Source organism: Lithobates pipiens, unplaced genomic scaffold, assembly GCF_037356315.1.
Source record: "Lithobates pipiens isolate NorthernLeopardFrog02 unplaced genomic scaffold, aLitPip1_a1.2 Scaffold_18, whole genome shotgun sequence".
NCBI classification, from domain to species: domain Eukaryota; kingdom Metazoa; phylum Chordata; class Amphibia; order Anura; family Ranidae; genus Lithobates; species Lithobates pipiens.
In genome coordinates this window covers 273189946-273203579 of record NW_027507758.1, presented here as the reverse complement: position 1 = coordinate 273203579, position 13634 = coordinate 273189946, and the positions used below count along the sequence as shown (strand labels likewise).

General features: G+C 38.6%; 1 protein-coding gene across 50 annotated transcripts in view; it reads right to left on the bottom strand.

Moving 5' to 3' along the window:
- TRDN (triadin) overlaps positions 1–13634 on the bottom strand; it is a 1056665-nt gene that overhangs the window by 312115 nt on the left and 730916 nt on the right. For all 50 annotated transcript variants that reach the window (XM_077486957.1, XM_077486959.1, XM_077486986.1 and 47 more), the window contains 4 exons: positions 12101–12142; positions 11851–11892; positions 11128–11175; positions 5802–5843 (listed from right to left, as the gene is read on the bottom strand). In XM_077486957.1, coding sequence (XP_077343083.1) covers positions 5802–5843; positions 11128–11175; positions 11851–11892; positions 12101–12142 — 174 coding nt within the window. The remainder of the gene's footprint in view (positions 1–5801; positions 5844–11127; positions 11176–11850; positions 11893–12100; positions 12143–13634) is intronic.

Below are 13634 nucleotides of genomic sequence, written 5' to 3'. Positions count from 1 at the left end.
AATAAGAATTGTGCTTTGACAATATTACACTAGCCTTTCTTTTTTATGTTTACATATGGATATGCACATTTACTGCAAGAGCAGTGGAGAAGTGGATTGGCTTACTAAGGAATCTATTAACAACTGATTCTTATGGCGTATTAGCTTAACCATAATGCCCTGTACACATTAGGATATCACTGGGAATCATCATTTTGCATGAATTTTGTTGGTTAAAAAGGACTCTTTTTTTCTTTTTTCATAGGCTATGGTTTTATAATGCTTATCATTTTTTTGGGATTGAGCACTGAATTAATTAGGTGTCATTGCTGCGCTACTGTGAATTCACATATATGCATTTTTGTATATATAATTTAGTTCACTGTTTTTGATGTGATTTGGTTTGGTGTGACGTGTAGTTCCTTAACAAAACTTGAATACTTAATATTTTTTTTCCCTGCAGGAATTGGTTGGAGCAGTACTACTATTTGCCATATTTGGAACCTATGGAAGAATGTTGGTTATGATGAATAATATTTTGTGTTTTGACATTTATTGCATCATTATGATAAACATCTAATTGGAGCAATCTATTTTTGTATACAATGTATGGTGATCTTAAGTGATTGGATATATTCTATACTGAGGGGTTAATGTTGATGTTCCTAATTATATTGATTGGGTTTTTGGGTCAGACACCTGTGTGGCACTCCCTTGAGTGTTGCATATAGGTGTTAGTTTGAGCTAGTGTGGTACACAAGCCAGAGAAAGCCTGATGAAAAGTGATGTTCACTCGAAACAGTACAGTGGTTGTTGCTGTTTATAGCATGTAAACTTTCTACAAAAGAAGAATATGCATCAAAGTACGTGCCCCGTTGTTATATATATATATATATATATATATATATATATATATATATATGTGTGTGTACATTTCTTTTTTACCTGCATAAAAATGTGTGTATACAGTATATACTTAGTATATATGCCATATATATATATATACACTGTATATATATATATATATATATATATATACATACACACACACACACACTAATTATATACTGTATATACAAATTTTTTTTTTTTACAAATTTTTGTCGTTTTGCACCTGATAGGATGACCAAAGTCAGCATAGCTTTATCTTATTCATTAGGCTATGGAAAAATACCCTTACAAGACGGACAGCCTAACTGATTTTAGTTGGAGTTTAAGTGTAATGTATTGTTAGAGAGGCCTTCGTACTACATAACTATTCAGAAATGTAGAGATGATTGTACAAACATTGTTCAATTAAATTGCATCCTGCATTGTCATATTTTCAAATACATAATTTTGATGAGAAATCTGTGGTTTATTTGCATAAATCATGGGGTACTTTGTCGCAGTAAGTGGGCTTAAGCACCGTATAGCAATATGGTGTGACCAAATCCACATATTTTTTGATAATGTTTTTTGAAAATGTCTAGGTGTTTTTAAAAAGCCTTGCTTGGAGGTAAATGTTAGTTTTACATGTGTGCGCTGTAATATTTTTGTTCTGTTTTATTTGTAGAAATGTCCCTAAATTCTAAGTTCTGACACCATGCTTTCTTTTAATGCAGAACCCCCCTCCTTTTGAAAACGTCATGACCTTGCTGCCATACTGACCCTCTGGCATCAATACTGTCAGACAATTACCCAGTACAAGTATGTGGAAAAAGTCTTTTGTCTGACCTTCATTATCTGCATTCTTGTTCATGACTCGCAATATTGATGCCAGAAGGTCAGCATAACTATCAAACCAGAAAAAAAGACAGCGCTGAAAGCCTCTGTATTTCTCTCCTGAGGTATGCATTTCTGCATAAACCCTACAATGTACCCCTACTCATTCACATAGAAAGGGCCAGGATCTAGGGGCCCCCTTGTTAAAGGGGGTTTCCAGATTGCGATAAGCCCCCTGCCCACAGACCCCCACATACACCACCCAGGGTTATCGGGAAGAGGCCCTTGTCCTCATCAACATAGGGGCAAGGTGTTTTGGAGTGGGGGCAGAGCCCCCATCCCAAAGCACCTCCCCATCCCTCTTTCTTGACCTGCCGGGCTGCATGCTCAGCTAGGGGTCTGTTAAGGATTTTGGAGGGACCCCATGCAGTTTTTTTTATTGTGGCTCCCCTTAAAATCCAGTCCCAGACTTTAATAAGGATAGCGGTTTGAGTCTGAAATTTTGCGATGTTCAAGAGTTTTGGAATGTATCAAACCTGGGTGTTCACCCCAACTCTAAGTTTATGTAATACGTGGACTTACTTAAACTACCAGTTCATATTTGGTAATCGGTCTAAGGAGATTTTGCTGCCAGATTGTAATCTGAGTGGTGTACTCTAGAATATATCCCAGATAATTATATGTATTAGATTTTCTTCCTTCCTTAATCACTTCATCCCCAGAAGGATTTACCCCCTTCCTGACCAGAGCACTTTTTACAATTCGGGACTGCATCGCTTTAACTGACAATTGCATGGTCGTGCAAACAAAATTGACATCCTTTTTTTCCCACAAATAGAGCTTTCTTTTGTTGATAGTGATAACCTCTGCGGTTTTTATTTTTTGCGCTATTTTTTCACTATAAACAAAAAGAGTGACAATTTAGAAAAAAATGATTTTTTTTTACTTTTTGCTATAATAAATATCCCCTAAAAATATATAATTTTTTTCCCTCAGTTTAGGCCGATACATATTCTTCTACATATTTTTGATTAAAAAAGATCGCAATAAGTGTTTGTTGATTGGGTTGCGCAAAAGTTATAGCGTCTACAAAATAGGGGATAGTTTTATGGCATTTTTATTAATATATTTTTTTTTTTACTAGTAATGGCAGCAATCAGCAATTTTATAGTGACTGAGACATTATTGCGGACTTATCGAACAATTTTGACACATTTTTGGGACCATTGGTATTAATACAACGATCAATGCTATAAAATTGCATTGATTACTGTAAAAATGTCACTGGTAGTGAAGGGATTAACCACTAGGGGACGGGGAAGGGTTAAGTGTGTCCTGAATGGGGATTCTGTCTGGGGGATGGGCTAGCAGTGACGCGACACTGATCGCTGCTCCTGATGACAGGGAGCAGACGATCAGTGTCCTGTCACTAGGCAGAATGGGGAGATGTTAACATTGACATCTCCCCATTCTTCAGCTCCATGACACGATATCACAGAGCTTGCGGCAGACGAGCCGTGCCATTCTGCCGACGTATATGTGCTGACAGCAGTCGGCAAGTGGTTAATAACATAATGCATAGGTTCCACCTTCACTTTTTTATGTCACTTTGGGATTCTAGATCCAGTTTTCAGTTTAGATGAATGGAGCATACTCTAGTGATGACATCACATCTCCAATGCATGCACATTTTAGTTTTTCCTAGTGTAATCTACCTCAAGCACACACGCAGTCTTTACCCAGTGAAATCCCACCTCCAGCACATATATATTACTCTTCTCCCGTATCCCTTTCCCAGAGTTCATAATCTCCAGATTGTCCTCCAAAGACTCAATATTGTAAGTCCTCCTCTCCACCACACAAATTGCATATTAAAAGATATATATATATTCTCATTGCATATAGAACAGTATCCATGTCCTCCCCACAGACATTATTGATTGAGGCCAGATACACTGTCTGGAGGTTCAGCAATCTCTGCCGCCTTCACATGTGCAACATTAATGTTTCACTACCTCTACTGGAAAAGAAGGGGAGGAGGGATTGTATGTAAGAGTTTGTAGTGCATGACTGTGAGTGTAGTCTAAGACATAAGTTTGTATTTTCCCCCATCCTGCCATCAACACACACACACACACAGACCCCTTCACAGTAGCTATGTCAGCAGTGAGATCTCTTTCTAATTTTACACTAGTAAACTATATGCACTACCCATCAGTGAGCAGCCCCACAAAATTCTCCCCCAACCCTAGCTTGTGCACATTAACCCCTCAGTGGCCTGTCTGCAATGTATATGCATTTTCTCCCCAGTGATTAGCCTCAGGAGCATGTGTATTAACTAGCAACGAGTCTCCAGGGTATGTTTGTTTATCCATCATTAACCAGTCTTCATGGATAAGCATTTACCCCTTATTAACCAGGCCCAGCTCATGTATGTTAATGCCAAAGTGCTTATTTCTCTGTGAATATCTGGGGATCCCTCAGCGCCCAGTCCCCAGCACATGCATGTCAACAACTCAGTGCCCAGAACATGTTCTTAATCCTTCAGAACCCAATACCCAATTTATGGGCCCTACTTTTGCCCTATTGGTTGCTGATAGGCATTAAACCATGTGCTGAGGACTGGAAACTGAGGGATTAATGCACCAGCACCCACTTTCCAAAGTATGTACACTATATTATCAAAGGTATTGGGACATCCTGCCTTTACATGCACATGAATTTTAATGGCATTCCAGACTTAGTCCGTAGGCTTCAGAATTTAGTTGGCCCAACCTTTATAGCCATGAACCTGCTTTGTGCACTGTTGCACAGTCACGTTGGAACAGGAAGGGGCCATTCCCAAACTGTTCCCATAAAGTTGGAAGCATGAACTTGTCCAAAATGTCTTGGTATACGAACGCCTTAAGAGTTCCAATCCCTGAAAAGCAATCCCACACCATAATCCCCCTCATCCAATATTAGTGCCTGACTTCACAAATGCGCTTGTGGAAGAATAGTCAAACATTCCTATAGATACACTGCTAAACCTTGTGGATAACCCTCCCATAAGAGTTGAAGCTGTAATAGTTGCAAAGGGTGGGCCAATCCAATATTGAACCCTACGGACTAAGATTGGGATGCCATTAAAGTTTTTTGTGCATTTAAAGGCAGGTGTCCCAATACTTTTGTCATACTTTAGTCATAACTTCTGTACTCCTCTCCTGCATATTCTGCCTATTATCATACCTTCTACACTTCTCTCCTTTACATACTTCCCTCTTAGCCCTTGTACACACGGTCGGAGATTCTGTCGGAATGTGTCCGATCAGAGCGTTTTGTCGGATATTCCGACTGTGTGTGGTCTACATCGGACTGTTTCCGTCGGAATATCCGTCGGACCAACTTTTCCAACTTGCCGGAAATATTTTCCGACAAAATGCTCCGATCGGACATACTCCGATCATGTGTAGAGAATTCCGATCGGACAAAGTGCCACGCATGCTCAGATCAAATTCCTACATCAAAGCTATTGGCTACTAGCGTGAACATAGTCCCGTCGTAACAAAATAATGTCATCACGTCGGATTTTCCGACAACTTTGTCCGACCATGTGTATACAACAGTTTTGGACAAAATCCATCGGACAAAATCCGACAGACAAAATCCGATTTGGTTGTCAGAATCTCCGCCCGTGTGTACAAGGGCTAAGACACTTTTTTAGCATTGCTTGTATGTAATATCCTTAACCATGCTTGTTCTGGAATGGATGCTTTTCTACTTTTATATAAAGAATATTCTATCAGGAATTCTGTGTTGGCAATCATTTAAGGTATAAAATCCCAGTAAGATACCAAGCAGAGAGAAAAGCCATCATCCAACAATCAGAACTTATATTGATTCATAATGAGAAGGTACAGTACAAGTCTACTTCCTCTTTTCTACCAGAAAAAAAGTTATTTGATGCTTTATTCTCCAAGAATTACAACATAGGCAAAATGGCTGACCCTTTTGCTGGAGGGGATGAAGTAAAATAAAGCATAGTTTGCATCTTCTAACTATTTGTGAATTTTCAGTAAAGTATCAACAATTTTACCTTTGTCTACTTGGATACCTTTTCTATTAATATATACATTTACCTTTTTTTGACTGTGTGGCTTCTTGTTTTCTAACTGGGGTTTCTGCAAAAGAAGTGTTAAGTACATTTTATAATAAAACAAAATATAAATGTAAGATAAATGTATGGAAGCAATATGTAACAGCCAATCTTTAAATAACAATGTTGTTTTAAGTGACATCAGATATATGATATCCGTGAATAAAGAACCAACCTCAAAACTTTTTAATGACCTCTGGACTTTCTGCCTGTCCTTAACAAATTACACCCACATCTGTAGCTGTCTTTAAATAAAATACCATCCACACCTTCCATAAAGTAACATGTCTGCATATACTACAGATAGGATTTGACAATGAAATGATAAAAATCAAATGTCTTTGATCCATTCATCTTTTTTCATACGTTTCACTAGGTAACCTTGCTTATTTATGTGTATAATACCTTGCAGCAAGTAATTTTGGAAATTATGCTACAAGAAAAGCAATAATTCTAAATAGGACAATTCATTTTAGCTTTACACCATATTTTTATACACAGTTCAGATTACTAATGTTATCAAATCTGATTGGGACAACCTATAAAATCATATCTATCATACTTTTCTGAAACTATTTTAAATATATTGTTTGCCATTTAAGATAAAATATCATTTATAAATAATGAGCAACACATTTTCTACCTATAGCAAATTGTTTAAAGCCAGAAAATGAAAATGCATGCATGGCAAAAAAATATTAAGACATACTGTACACATTAAAATCGTGATGATCCAAGCAAAGATCTTAAAGGACTAAGACTGATGGAATCTCGCAATTGAAAATGATAGATGTTGAAACCAAAATATGGAAATCAAGTGAAATAAATAAAATGAAACTGTATAAATGTAAAATATCTGCAAATTGCAGATGAAAACCTGTTTGATAAGGCTGCGTTTACCTGATTTGTGCAGGATATCCAGAGTCAAAAGAAAAGAAAATGACCTTAGTTGAAACACATGGATGAAACACGTCAAGAAGAAAAAAATTAAATTAAGTGGCTTACCTATTCTAAAAAAAGGCACAGTATCTGATATGTCATCATTTGTATTCAAATCCTCAGAAATGGCTGATTGTTACACATTTTATAATTGAGAATTAGTACCTGTTTCATCTCTGCATGAGTGTCAAAAACTATGTCAAAAACAAACACCTATTCACAAGAATATTAATAATTGTTTTTAATTTGTTTGTAATTTATACAATTACAAAATTACAACATTTTGGAAGTCAGGTCTCACTTGCATGTTTCTGTGACACTTTTTTGACTTTGCTAATGTTTAACTGCCATGCCAAGATGTCAGCAGCTAGATTATGGTATATAAACCCCTTTAAATGAATTACCATAAAGTAATAGTGAAGAAGAAATATACTACAACTGACCAATTACCAATAACTTTAACTGAATTTCTTTAACTTGGATCAGACATTGAGGTTACATGCCATTTCCTTAACCACAGAAAAATGTGCTACCTTGTTCTTTAAGGTTTCTCTTGTGTCAAAAAGTTCAAATCAAGAAGAAAGAATATACCAGTAAATACACTGACAAAAAACATGTAAAAAACCCAATGTCAGTGTTGCTGAAACAATCTTAGAGGTACCTAATTATAAAACATTGAGAATTTCACTGATTCAGATAAAGAAGCCAAAAGGATCATTATTTTAAACATTTGTGTATTATACTGTATAATATTCCTCCTAACACTTTCCTTAGACCTTCCAGCCCTAATACAAAAAATATATATATACTGATTAGGAACATCTAGAGACACCGCCAAAAGCTGCAGATGTCCTGTGGGTCTAGAATTTAGAATAAGACTGTAACATTAAAAAGTATACATTCTGCAAGGACAGCCACTTAAAATAACATAATCTTAACATAGAAGGGACGGGAAGGAGGAAAGGCATAAGTCAACAAAAACCCAATTATTTTTCTCTCTAATTTATGCCAATGGGCATTAGCATGTATTTTTACACAGTCATTTGAAAATGTGAAAAACTTCAATAGAAAAGGAATTGTACTACAGATACCACATATATTACTGTGCACACAGTATGTAGTAATTCAAATTGCTGTTTAACAAGTTCTCAGAGCAGCAACTTTTGTTAGCTACCTACATTAGAGGAACTGTACTGATGTATAGTAATTTAATTTAGAAAAGAGGAATGTTTGCCATGCTAGTCATGCTGCTGAAATACAATTTCAAATATCTCATATCTCTGTATTAGTTTACTGATACACTGTTTTGCAACATTTACAACCCTGTAGGAAATTCACAAATTTATCAAGTATTCTTCATTATCTACAGTGTTGTATTCAAAGTGCTGTGTAAAAAAATCCAAGTAAAATGCAATGTAGCCAAAAGCAGGCATAAGAATACCCCAACTATGCTACATTATGGGTGACTTTTTTGCCTTGTGTGCACTGTTATATAATGTGCATAATATATATATACTATATTACCAAAAGTATTGGGACTCCTGCCTTTACACATACATGAACATTAATGGCACCCGGGTCTTAATCCGTAGGGTTCAATATTCACTTGGCACAGCTATAACACCTTCAACTCTTCTGGGAAGGCTATCCACAAGGTTTAGGAGTGTGTTTATGGGAATGTTTCACCATTCTTCCCAAAGCGCATTTGCGAGGTTAGGCACTAGTATGGACAAGAAGGCTTGGCTCACAGTCTCCACTTTAATTAATTCCAAAGGTGTTCTATCGGGTTGAAGTCAGGACCTGTGCAGGCCAGTAAAGTTTCTCTACCCAAAACACGCTCATCCATATCTTTATTGGACCTTGCTTTGTACACTGGTCCATATCATTTGATGGAGGGGAGACTTTGGTGTAGGGTTGTTTTTCAGGGGTTGGGCTTGGCCCCTTAGTTCCAGTTCCAGAGTTCCCTTAAAGTTTCAGCATACCAAGACATTTTGGACAATGTCATGCTCCCAACTTAATGGGAACAGTTTGGGGATGGCCCCTTTCTGTTACAACTTGACTGTGCAACAGTGCACAAATCAAGATCCACAAAGACATGGACAAATCGAGATCCATAAAGACATGGACGAGTGCATTTTGGGTGGAGGAACTTGACTGGCCTGCACAGAGTCCTGACCTAAACCCGATAGCACACCTTTGGGATGGATTAGAGCGGAGACTGCGAACCAGGGCTTCTTGTCCAATAACAGTGCCTGACCTCACAAATGCACTTGTGGAAAAGTGGTAAAACATTCCCATAGACACCCTCCTAAATCTTGTGGACAGCCCTCCCAGAAGAGTTGAAGCTGTTATAGCTGCAAAGGGTATGGCAACTCGATATTGAACTGTATGGACTAAGGATTGGGATGACAAAGTCCATGTGTGTGTAAACGCAGGTGTCCCAATACTTTTGGTAATATTATGTGCATATATATATATATATATATATATATATATATATATATATATATATTGATGGGGAAACATAGTACAACTTTAAACAATGCAGCTTAATCTGTGTTCGCTTTGCGGTAAGCAAAGCCAAAGACTAGGCACATTTTCCCCTTATATTATATATTTTTATAAATAACAAACATGCCTGTACTTACCTTCTCTGTGCAATGGTTTTTCACAGAGCAGCCCAGATCCTCTTCTTCATTGGGTGACCCCACAGAGAGCCTCTTTCCATGAGACAGCATGACTCGGCCCCACCCCCAGCTCTCGCGTCACTGGATTTGATTAACAGCAGCAGGAGCCAATGGCTCCCGCTGCTATCAATCTACCCAATGAGGGTTGAGACAGCGACTGGAGCTGCTGGGCTCATGCTTGTCGCTGGAATGGACAGGTTCAGTTAAGAGAAATGGGGGGGGGGGGGGTCTGGGGGCAGCTGCAGCACAGAGGTTTTTTTTACCTAACTGCATATAATGCATTAAAAAGGAAGTAAACTTTTAGCTTTAAGTTTTACCTATAGGTAAGTCTATATTATGGCTTACCTATTGGTAGTGTAAATATCTAAACAGTGCATGTTTAAGAGATATTTCTCCACCCTCATTGGATAGATTGATAGCAGCAAAAATCATTGCCTCTCGTTGCTGTCAACCAAATCCAGTGACACGAGAGCAGGGGGCGGGGCTGAGTCCTGATGTCTGTGTCAATGGATGTAGCAGCAGGACTTATAAGCGTGCCCGTGCCCCCATGGAAAGCGGCTCTCCGTGGGGCACCTGATGTAGAGGAGGATCCAGGAGTGTGGCCGGGGCACCCCAGAAGAAGAGGACTGGGGCTGCTCTGTGCAAAGCCCTTGCACATAACAGGTAAATATAACAAAAAAAATGTACCTTTACAATCACTTTAATACTATTTTAAGTTCTATACATCTCTTTGTTAAGCCCTATCATTTAAATGTAAATTAACAGGTAGGTGACAGAAAAAAGAGTTAATCTTGCACAGTATATCCTCTGAAGCCAGAGTCACCACCTGTTCCAAAAACAGACTATTTGATTGCTGTTTACCAGTAATATTAGTTTATACATTTGGGTGAACATTTTAGGATCACTTCGAGCTATCAAACGTACTGTATGTCTAAAAAAGTCTAGTAACGTCCCCTAATGCCAACATACTAAGCTTGCTGGAAAACATGCTTGGGGTTCTTTTTTTTTTTTTTTACAGATATCCTTTGTCTGGTATAATATTTGTTCCTGCCGTGTTCAGAATTTCATAACATTTTAGCACAAGTTTTTCTATCTAAAGTTTGATTCAAGACAGAGTATAACAATCCCAGAAGTATAAAGCCTTTCTGTTTCTATAATCCCCATGCTCTAATCAAGACATACTGTACATACACTAGTATAAGTACTGGGAAGGGAATACAGTCTTACAGAATCTTTATCACTACACTGTTACCCCGATATCCACACTGGAATCATGGAGTGAGATCATGGTGTCCCAGGAAGGCTGCAGCTGAAACAATATACTTGCCTTCTAAATAGCTATATTCTCTATACAGTATATCTTGCCTTCTGAGAGATTTACCTATGCAATAAACAGTATATAGGTATACATGTGTATGGCAGAGACATTACAATGTGATCATAAAGAAAGCATGCTTTCTTCAAATTACAGTACATTACTTCATCAATATTTGGTGCTATATAATGAAGCAAAACACCATTCTGTTTGAAAATAACATATTTATTTACAACATAAAGCAACATTGAAGTGCATGTGGTAAAAAGCATTGCATTTGACATGCTTGCATTCAAGGAAACATGAATAGCTACTTTGGCTCAGCATGGTTGCATGATTTCAGGGTGATGGTGCATTGATGTTACTACCTTTCTGTGGTTCCTTAGGCTCCCTTTCTTGTTTTTGCTCTTGTTTCTCTGAAAAACAAATATGTATATATGTTAAAGTGTATTTCCTTTAAAGCCTTACTATGTACTTACAGTATCTTAAAGCAGAACTCCAGGCAAACAGCTTGCCTTCCAGGCTTGTGATCCAGGAACGCTAGCACACTGCATAGCTAGGTGAATAGTTTCCTTAATACTTTGTGTGTACTATACTGTAGTTGTTGCTGGGTCCATGAGTCTGGATGAGGCCCAATCTACTTTCGGACCCTGCACTGGGTCACATGAATCCGCCCGCATGTACAAAATGTAATTAGAGCGGAAGTAAACCAATCCATTTATCCATTTCAAATAAGTTACATTTCCGGCACGTGACGGGAATGTAACCCTCCTATTGGTTGTGCTCTCAACAAGACTGTCAAACCATCCAATGGCAAGTGTCATAACTGATCACATGTGCAGCATCATGGCAGTTGTAGATTAAACAGAGGCCAAAATTGCAGAATCCTTGGCTGAAAACGTTAGGAGGGTTTACTTCCACTTTAATATAGGCAACATAAATGGGATATGCTCAATAGTTCCTGTGTCAGTGCTTCTGAATATAATACATTAAAGCTATAGTACTTTAAATTCCATTACTTTTCTATCATTCCAAATGTAGTATTATAAGTCATAGTTTTATAGTCAAGGTTCACTAGTTTAAATTATTACCTCTTTTTGCCTCTGTTGGCTCATGTTCTTTTACATGGGTCTCTAAAAACATATAGGAATTAATACATTACAATTTGTACATACAAATAAAAAAAAATGCATTGTTTGCCAAGCCATCAAGTTTTATTTATTTTATTATATTATTATGAATAAGATATCATTATAGCCCATAGTTAGAAAAACCCAGCCCTTTATTCTTGATAAGTAACAGATTCCCATATTTTACAAATAAATGATTTTTCATTATTACCTTTCTTTGGTTCTGCTAGCTCTGGCTTTTTCAGTGGGGTTACTGCAAAAATAAAGTGTAATTTATAAGTAATAATTCTATATCTTTCTGTTATTTTACATGCAGCATAGTTTTTTTTTTGCATGAATAGTGAATGCATAGTGCCCAGTGGGGTGTGTAGTCACAATGGTCTGTTTCAATATAAGTGTGTAACTTCAAGTGTCACACAACCTTCCTGAGCGCCAAAGGGGATCTTGCTGTAACAGATCATAAGAAGACTGGGTACTTCGCTGTGAGGCTTTAACACAATACAACTCAAAATTAATTTCTATCATTTGAAGTCATAGATTTACAAAACTGTGTTTTATATAGTATGTCATAAGAAATTAAAATCACGCAAGACTAACAGCTGCAAAACTGTAAGGATAGAATTGTAGATAGGTGAGCAGGTAGTGAGTGGTCGCCTCCGCTAACCCAATGAGTGCCACTGCCACTCCAGCAGGCTAGTGGTTGGGAATATTATGCAGTAATTCAGTGATTACTAAATCACTTGTTTAATTTCTGTAACTAATAAAAGTGGTTACATGATGACTTCTTACTATTGACATTAGAGGGAGCCCAGCAAAGGACTAGTGTGTCCTCTGACATGGCCTATGGGTACCAACTTGGGGGAGCCTGTGCTCAATGAGAAAAAAAGTTCTGAGGTAGACAGTGTGTGAAAGTAGGGACAGTTACCCATTTGATGGGGACAGGTAGGCCTCACTCATCAGTCTGGAGCAAGTTAGGGAGTAAGACTGTTTTTCAAAAGAGGTTAGTCTGTGGTTTGACCTTAACAGAAGTCACCTAGGATCAAACAATCTGGGGGAAAAGTTGAGTCCGCCGGACAATCCCCCCGTGTGTAGGCTTCGGCGGACTTTTTTTTACCCAAAAGTCCGGCGGACTTAGAAAGTAGTTTTGCACTTCAATCTGTCCGTCAGACTCGCATTTCGGCAGACCATCCGGCCGTGTGTGTGCCAGTCCGCCATACTTTTGAAATGAACGGACTTTTCCCGCCCGGAGAAAAGTCTGCTCATTTTGAGCGCGTCTCCAGGTAGCCGGGGCCAGCGAAAGAGGCGTCGCTGGCCCCGTCACCTGGTATGGACTTAAAGGGGAACCCGTACTCCGAAAAATCACGTGGGGGTCCCCCCAGGTCCATATAAGACCCTTATCCGAGCACGCTACCCGAAAGGCAAGGAAAGTGGGTGGGGACGAGCGAGCGACCCCCTCCTGAGCTGTACCAGGCCGCGTGCCCTCAACATGGGGGGGTGCCTTGGGGAAGGCCCAAAGCACCTTGTCCCCATGTTGATGAGGAAAAGGGCCTCTTCCCGACAACCCTGGCCGTTGGTTGTTGGGGTCTGTGGGCGGGGGGCTTATCGGAATCCGGAAGCCCCCTTTAATAAGGGGGCCCCTGGATACCGGCCCCCTACCCTATGTGAATGAGTATGGGGTACAATGTACCTGTCCCTACCCATTCACCTGTGAAAAAAAGTAAAAAAAAAAAACACAACACACAAGG